At 39.3% G+C, this 8,871-nt stretch overlaps 1 protein-coding gene across 5 annotated transcripts; it reads left to right on the forward strand.

The window, feature by feature from the left end:
• Positions 1 to 786: 786 nt before the first annotated feature.
• On the forward strand, positions 787 to 8,395 carry LOC136855943 (toll-like receptor 13). 5 transcript variants are annotated; one of them, XM_067133469.1, is made up of 6 exons: positions 787 to 887; positions 1,555 to 1,850; positions 3,158 to 3,382; positions 3,630 to 3,776; positions 4,087 to 5,532; positions 5,915 to 8,395. In XM_067133469.1, exons 2-6 carry the CDS (start codon positions 1,809 to 1,811, stop codon positions 6,602 to 6,604), a joined length of 2,550 nt encoding a protein of 849 aa, XP_066989570.1. In that variant the 5' UTR covers positions 787 to 887; positions 1,555 to 1,808; the 3' UTR covers positions 6,605 to 8,395. The 5 variants fall into 5 exon arrangements, with proteins under 5 accessions (XP_066989570.1, XP_066989568.1, XP_066989567.1 ...); XM_067133467.1 differs by having other exon boundaries at positions 826 to 913; XM_067133466.1 differs by having other exon boundaries at positions 838 to 976.
• Positions 8,396 to 8,871: the final 476 nt, after the last annotated feature.

Here is an 8,871-nt window from a genome sequence, read left to right on the forward strand (position 1 = left end):
TAAATGATCTTTATTCACTGTTTATATGCACATGCAAATATTTTTTAATGTACTTTGAATAACAGTTGGGTAAATCTTTAATTTCTTTTGTTGACAAATAAGAATAAAAATACTAATATATACATATACATATGTCACCTACAGTACCCCTGAGAAACTATAACAGTGCAACTCTCAACCTATGCTACGATGAAGCACCTGGTAGCTGGGTAACTGTGGTTGCTTGCAACTAGGGTGGTGAAGGGGATAAGGCTTGCAACCTCACGCTAAAAGTAACTAATACATGGCTCTTAAGTAGAAACTTTTGTATCCAGAGAGAGAGAGAAAGAGTTAGTTTATTCAACAACTTTTTATGATTATAATTTATTCACATTACCTGGCCTCTATTTTTATTTATATATCCGCAGTCATTTTATTCTATGGAAATGTGGTTAGTATATTAAAGGCAATTATAGTTGGTCTATAATAATAATCATAATTAAAGGCAATTATATTTGTTCTAATAATAATAATGATTATATAATTAGTGCAATTATTTTGTTAAAATAATATCAAGTTCTTAAGAAATTTCCAGTCATACATTGTCAGCAATACTTCAGTAATAATAATAATAATAATAATAATAATAATAATAATAATAATAATAATAATAATAATAATTAAACTGTGAACCATGCCCTTTATAATATTAAAATAATGAAAATAATAGCAATAATCTTTCTATAATTCTCCTCCTCTATCATCGTGTGTGTGTTCGTGCGTTCGTGCGTCTGTTCGTCCTTCCTTGAAAACATCCACAGTCGAATTCTGTCTGTGTCTATCAGTGTCACGCCCCCTGCCACTTCCGGCTAACCCACCCACTTGATGACCTCCTGCTCACTCCGCGGGTTAGTCCGTCCGCGAGGCGTCGTGTGTGGGTTATATTTGGGCATTTTGGGCGACATTTGGGCATTTTGTAGTGCCCACGGGGTAAAAAGTTGGTGAAAAACGGGCAAAATTATCTGGGCATTGCTGTGACGCGTGGGATTGTTTCTGTATTTCTCAACAATGAGTGAATTTAAATGGATTTATTTGTTGAAAAAGTTGTGCATTTCCTAATTATAACTGAATAAGATTTAGTAAACAATTATAATTTTTTATAACCAAAAAATTGCCGAATATTGTTGTGAAATATAAGTGTGGACATCTTGTTTTTATATATGTTAAATTTGTGTTTAAAAACACACAACTATAAAGAAGACATTTGTGGTTTAATTTTTGTGAAATGCTTTTAAGTTTATGTACTATGAGAGACGTAAGCATTTTATATATAAAAAAATACGAATTGAATTTGTGAAATTTCCCTTGATTGCCTAAAGGATTAATATTAGAGGACAGAAAAATAAACGGCTGACGTAATTTGCAAAATGTAAAATAAAAAAAAGTAATAAAGTGACATTTGAAAAATTGTCAAGTGCAAATACGTGAATGAACGCATTTCTTAAAAAAAAAATAGGTCTATTATCTTGTGTTTTTTCTTCAAATTAATGTTTACAGTGCGTGTTTTTCTTTCAGAATTTACAACCATAAACACACAGCTGGGTCTAAGTTATTAAAAATAATAATAAAAAAAAAACTTTATTTTGATATGTACTTTTCTCAATCTCTATGGATCCCCACTTTACAAAATCGACCTCAGACGAAAATCGCCGATAAACTTGACATCGGAGTTTGAAAATCGCTCAGAAAAAACTAAAAGATAAATAAATTACATGACAAAAAGAAAACCATTAATTTTTGCATCGTAGAAATTTGAAGAAACGCTGAAAATGATGAAGAAGAAAGTCGTCTTATCATTTCTACTCTTCCTGGTAAGTTTGCGTAATTCTGGTATTGATTTTCTTTTTAAGTCATAGGCCGATGGGGCTGGAATCCTCATGGTTTTATCTTGCCCAGACCCGATTGTAATACGAGAAATATGGGGATGTAAATAAGAGGTCAGGACTCATCACCATAAGACTGGAAAACAGAAACGAAGAGAATTCCACAGCCTGGAAATAGAGAAAAGGCCATGAACGTATATGCAAACCTGAGAATTATTATTATTATTATTATTATTATTATTATTATTATTATTATTATTATTATTATTATTATTATTATTATTATTATTAGATGGAATAAACCTAAAATAAATAGGGTTAATTGGATGATAATCCGGTGGCCTTGCTGTGGTTCCTTCTTATCACGAGGGTACATTTTGGTACACTGCCCTGGAAGTACTTGATAAGCCGGGCACTTAGTTAATTATATATATATATATATATATATATATATATATATATATATATATATATATATATATATAGAGAGAGAGAGAGAGAGAGAGAGAGAGAGAGAGAGAGAGAGAGAGAGAGAGAGAGCGTACAAGCCATTCATAGGTCCAGCAATAGTAGTAGTAGATGATTAGGTTACAGGCATAAAGGCTTTGGCCCTATAATGGCTCATCAGTTTCTCCCCCTTTTTTTCTTTTTAATGTTACATTCACTTATCATATTTCTTCCTGTGTGCCTGTTTATTACATCTAATTAAAATTCATGATCTATTTGGTCGAAATAACGCCATTGGTACATACGCACATTCATAAATTTGTGGTTTGACGGAGTCTCATCCTCCATTACTTACACAGTTCTAGACTCAGTATGCTTGTAATAAATGTATAAATGATATAATTGCACTTGGGCCTTAAATTTGTATCTATATTGCAAGGGAATCTAAGCCTTTAGGGCCTTAAATTTGTATCTATATTGCAAGGGAATCTAAGCCTTTAGGTCTATAATACAGTAGGGGGTAGGGGTGGGATGAAGGGTGGGTTCCCTAGGGCCTGTCCATATGGGCTCTCAATGTTCCAGTTATCTCAACCTTCCTGCGTTTGTTCCTTTCTATAATCCTCCTTTTTTTTGGAGGTGGGTCTAAAGGTGCCTTGTACGCTCATGAACAGTGATAATAATTACGTTTTGTCAATAAGTAATGCCTTTCTAAACTGTGGTAGTCATGCCTATATCGTATAAACAGTAAATTTCCTCAGTAACTCAGTATTTTCAGTTATCGGTGTCACCCGTTGAATGCCATAGACAAAAGTGACACTCAGCCTACCGTTTTCTTTTCCCCGGAACAGGCCGCGAGCTCTGGAACGCCTCTGCTGGAAGAGGACCTCCTCCTGGAGACGTCAGGCCCCGTCCACAAGTCCATCGTGTCCCGTCACAAGTTGGAGGAGGACCCTAACCTGGGTTGCCCTGAGGAGTGCGCTTGCGAAGGCGCCCCGATGAAAGCCGCCTCTTTCGTCCTGACCTGGATGACCTCTTGGGGCGAGGATGACCTTCCACAGTTGCATCCCAATGACGTAAGGCTCGATGACAAAGTTCGCGTTTGCCCTCTCAGCACTTTAGTGCGCGTTTTATTGATTTTAATTTGCCAGTCACATTCCTCGCAGTAGATGTTGGCAACGTTACGCTGAGTTGAATGTCGTAACTACTCTACAGTAGATGTTGGCAACGTTACTCTGAGATGAATGCTGTAACTACTTTATATAAACTTTTTCACTCTTTTTATGCTGATGGTACCATCTGTCTAATTTCTTCTCTCCTCAGGTAATGGAATCGGGAGACTTTGTAGTCTCGAGCACGGCCGCAGACGCAGAATTAGACGTGGAGGTCAGGGGGTTGCATGCGACCTGCGCCCTGATGCTGGAGACGAATCTGACTCAGCTGATCAGTGCGTTGCCACCACGTACGATGGTTAGTTTTCAGTCGGAAGAAAGAGCTGACTCGACTGGGCATGTAGTTATATCTAGTCAGTGTCTGTACGGTTGATAATTTGATTATGACTTCTAAAATAATAATTTATTTGTATTTTCCTTAATACCAGTCTGATGTTTTGGAAATAACGTAGTTGGCGGTACCTTTCATGTGGTGTACCAGGTTTAAGCCAAGCTGTAGACCTCTGTCTATGAATTCTAGAAGCTGATTCTACCATCGTGATTAGAATGAGCTGTAAATGAGTCTGGTTTGTTACTGTTTTGACTTAGCAACCCTCATGATCTTCCAGGTACTGAATCTCCTGCAAGCAGCAACGAGCGAACTGACAGTCATTGAGAGCGGACATCTTGCCCCCCTGAGAGAACTCAAGGCTCTCCATATTCAAGGATATGCGAGGAAAGAGGCAGTGCAGGTTTCCGGTTACTTCCCCAACCGCGTCGTAGACATGGTCGAACAGAAAGAGGAGCATAAGAAACTGAAAGAAGAAGACCAGGACCTCAAGCTGGCCCTTTCCGAAGACGCGCTGACATCTCTCGTCAACCTGCAGCTCTTAGACCTGCAGTACGTCCGTCTTGTAGCCGCTCTGGAGGGAGGGAGACTGAGGAGGCAGACTCACCCGGTGTCTTCGAAGACTCTGCTCGATTTGCCGATTCAGGAGTTCCTGTCTCTCACCGACCAGATCCGAGACCTCAATCTCCCCCCGGAGATCATGTCGAAGATACCGACTTTGCCGCCGGCCAGCGAGCTTCAGTCGGAAATCGAGATGATTCTCCTGGAAGAGCAGCAGAAGGAGAATGTTGTGCCTTACGACGTGTTCAAGTCGGAGTCTGACGCTATATTGGCGCCCTTCATATCTCAGCCGCAGTTGAAATACCTCCGCGTAGCTCACGCCAAGTTGGACCGCGTCGGGCAGGAGCTCTTGACAGGACTGACAAAGCTGCACACTCTCACTCTGGAACACAACCACATCAAAGTCCTGCCTACGGCGATGTTTGCCCCAACTCCAAACCTGAGACATCTCTCTCTAGCTCACAACAACATCTTGGAACTTGAGGGAAACACTTTTACAGGATTAGACAAGTTACTGACCCTAGATCTAGATCACAACAAACTGGATAGACTGGGCCCAGCCAGCTTCCCGAGTCTGCCTAGCCTCGCTACTCTGCGTCTTCTCAACAACCCTCTCACTCACGTGTTTCCCTTCACGTTCTCAAATGTCAACAACACAGAGCAGCTTCTCCTCGGCTCCAGAGACGTGTCGGTTGAACTTCACGTCGACACCTTCAGAGAACTGAACTTGCTGAAGGTTCTGCAGATCGAGAACACGACGTTCCTCTCGCTAAGTCGTGCTCTTCTAGAGGGGATGCCTTACCTGAAGGAACTGACTATCCACGGACACATCACCTCGGTCGATTTCGATGCCTTTACAGCCACTCCGAACCTGGAGCACTTGGACCTAAGCCACTGCCACCTCAGCTGGTTGTCACTGGACGCGTTCTTCGGCCTCAAAAACTTGCGTTACTTAGATCTAAGCAGCAATAGCCTTGACGAGCTCGCCCCGGGAACGTTTGACCACTTGTCGAGTCTGCGCGAACTGTACCTACACCGCAATAACCTCACGACTCTGCCTCTGGGGATCTTCGTGCTCGTTCCAGCTAAACTGATCCAGCTCCACCAAAATCCGTGGCACTGCACTTGCGACCTGTTCCAGTTGAAACCGACCATAACCAACAAGGTAATAGAAAATAACTTTCATCTTTGCTAAATGTAGTCATTAGTATAATAATTCCTTGAGATTATGAGTACTGTAAAAGATAACTCAGTAAATTTACTTTCACCTCTTGCTTTCAGAGTGAATTTCTGGGTGAAAAATGAGGCAATGCTTTCACTTTTCATTGATAGCACTTTCACTGTGAAAGTAGTTCTTTCAGTCTGCTGAAGACAGTCATTTCACTTCATACAGTTCTAGTATCAGTTTTGCTCGATCATACGGAAATTATTGACATTATCAAGTAATCCTCCATTTTTAATTCTACTCCTTCATTTGTTGTGGTGCCAGTTTTAGTGGCCATAATCAATCATCCAGGTACTTCAATCAATCAGTTCCTCCTTTTCAGGTGAGACAGCCTGCATACACGACCTGCAGGTGGGAGGAAACCCAGGGAACGGTCTGCACCAACGAGGACCCTGTCCACCTGAGGTACGACTCCAGGGTGGCTCCAATTTGCACCTCTCCTCCCCAGCACGCTCACTTCGACGTCTTCCACGTCACCACCCGGAGGCTCAAGTGCCCCAAGCACTTCTTCGACCCGACCCCCCCTAGCCCATCCCGCGCGAAGGAGGTCGCGGGACCCGAAAAGGAAGGCGAGGAACCCGAAGCCATCATCGTTTCTGAGGAAGAGCCGAACTGGCTCCCGCTGACCGCTTTCTCCGCAGCTCCCGATGAGGTCAAGGACCTGCTGAGGATCGCGGAGGAGGAGATGCCCGAGGATGCCTACGCCCCCCTCACGGAGGAGGACTTCGAGGAGATGGAGAGGGAGAGGGAGCACATCAAAGAGGTCCAGCTCAAGCTAGAGGACACGGAGGAGATGCGGCTGGAGCACATGGACTCCAGGAGGAGGGTCGGGTTCCGGACCAAGTCGGACGACGAAGACGACCAAGAAGAAGAAGAGGAGGAAGAGGAAGAGGAGGTGGAGGAAGAAGAGGAGGTGGAGAGCGTGAGCTTCGTGAGCCTGTCGGACGGCGCGGAGATGCCCCAGGGGACGAAGGCAAGACCTACCTCAGGTCGTTCGAGAAGGCGACGATGAACCGACAGATGAGGAACTACCAGAGCTGGAAGGCGAAGGAGAAGGAGAGGATGGAGGCGGAGAGGCAGCAGCAGACGAAGGAGAAGCGGCTGAGGAAGGAGACGTACAGGCGGAGGCTGGCCGGGGAGAAGAGGCGGATCAAGCAGCAGATAGAGGCGGAGAGGAGAGCGATAAGGGAGAAGAAGGCGCAGCAGTTACAGGAGTTCCTGAGGCAGCAGACGGATTAGTTTTTTAGTTGTTTTCGTAATTTAACGATGTTTTTTATAGACTCTAGGATCTTAAAATGTTACGTTAGGGAATAAATATTGGTTTTTGAGTACTGAAGAAAATACCACAAGCATTTGAAAGTGAATTTATGGATTAAAACATGTTTAATGTTTCTCATTAAATTGGAAATTTTATCTTTCCACAATGACATTCGAAAATGAGTAATGTTTCTCATTAATTATGTACTGTTTCTTAGCAAATTGAAAAGTTAAAATCTTACCATAATGACATTTGAAAATGAGTAATGTTTCTCATTAATTATGTAATGTTTCTCAGCAAATTGTAAAGTTAAAATCTTACCATAATGACATTCGAAAATCAGTAATGCTTCTCAGCTACTTGCAGAAACTAATCTTACAATAAGGACATTAAAAAATTTGCAATGTTTCTCAGTAAATTGCAAAAGATTAATGTCCTGAATGTCGTAAAAATAATGATTTTGAGAACCAATTCTCACACAAGACATGCTGTTCAATCTGCGATTGGGAATTTTCTGCATTCCTATGTGTTTCCCAGCTCAGTTAGACTTCATTATTGAGAACTATTATTAGGATTAGGCAACAGTAAATTCATAAATCATATAGGTACAAAAATAAGCATATGTGATTGTCTAGGTTATTTGTATACAAATTATCAGTATTTATGTTTTTGTAAGTTTATTTAGAATATATAAAACATACAATGCACACAATATATATATATATATATATATATATATATATATATATATATATATATATATATATATATATATATCACATAATATGGCTTCATTGAAAGTATGACAATAAATTATCAATTGTGATATGACATTTGATATGAAAACAAGACAAATTATGTAAAATAAAATATGACATTGGTATATTCTATCATGTTCTATCAGATAGAAAAAAATTGACATGTAACTTGTTACGTGTCGTATAATATAATTTATACAATGCATGACTGGAAAATTTAACTGGTATAATGACATTCCACTGAAACATGACATTAAAAATGAAACTGGGTTTATGAATCAGCAAAAATATGTCATGTATATGTATATTTATGGCTGGTTGCATAACGTGCAATATGAGATATGAAATATTCAAGGTGTGTATGAGAATATGACATGGAATAAATATATGACATTCCTCGGAAAACATGTTTTAATGTAAATTATTGAAAATATATTTGTAAATTAAAATGTAACATGTTACAGGGCGTTATTAAAATTATATTTAATAAATAAACAAATACAATGGGTAATATAAATTAGCACTGGAAATATATAAGGAAATTTGAACATACAAATAACACATTGAATAATTAACTCGGTCCTTTTTTGTATACTCTCTCTCTCTCTCTCTCTCTCTCTCTCTCTCTCTCTCTCTCTCTCTCTCTCTCTCTCTCTCTCTCTCTCTCTCACAAACTGGCCCACGATCATAACTACGCATTTGTTACAAGTTTACAATTACGAACAATAAATATATTTATGGCAACTTTTTGTGTTTAGTTTTACTAATAAAAGAACGATTATAACCAGTGAATTGTTTTTGTATATTTCCCTTTTTATTCCTTCTCGTATCTGGAAATAATGTATACGAGAATTGCTTAATTAAAAGCCCCAAGCAATTTTTTAATTGGAATTCAGTCTCATTTACCGTTTTGAAAAGTTTCTTTTTTGAACGATTATTTTTTGTTTACTTTTTTATTTTCTGAAAGAAATGATGGCTGCTGGGAGTTTGTCTCTACGTACGACGTAAAGAAAATTGAAGAATAAACAGTTATAAATACAAATTACGTTAAAAGAATGCTGATATTTATATTATATCTATTTTAAAATTAATATTAATATAATAAATTATAATATTTATGAAAAATTAGATAAATATAGACCATAAAAATGATTATTTTTCGAAACATCCGCAGAAACAAGTGTCAGACTCTCAACGTAAACAAAACGCAACCAAATCAGCTGAGATCGGCAGTTGTACCAAACTCAACACTTAATCATGAGT

The sequence above is a fragment of the Macrobrachium rosenbergii genome, chromosome 33 (assembly GCF_040412425.1).
Source record: "Macrobrachium rosenbergii isolate ZJJX-2024 chromosome 33, ASM4041242v1, whole genome shotgun sequence".
Lineage (NCBI taxonomy): Eukaryota > Metazoa > Arthropoda > Malacostraca > Decapoda > Palaemonidae > Macrobrachium > Macrobrachium rosenbergii.

Bases quoted from the DNA above. Each gene is read 5' to 3' on its own strand.
- LOC136855943 (XM_067133469.1), top strand. From the start codon at position 1,809: ATGATGAAGAAGAAAGTCGTCTTATCATTTCTACTCTTCCTG. The intron at 1,851-3,157 runs GTAAGTTTGCGT...TCCCCGGAACAG, and splicing joins TATCATTTCTACTCTTCCTG to GCCGCGAGCTCTGGAACGCC. The intron at 5,533-5,914 runs GTAATAGAAAAT...CCTCCTTTTCAG, and splicing joins AACCGACCATAACCAACAAG to GTGAGACAGCCTGCATACAC.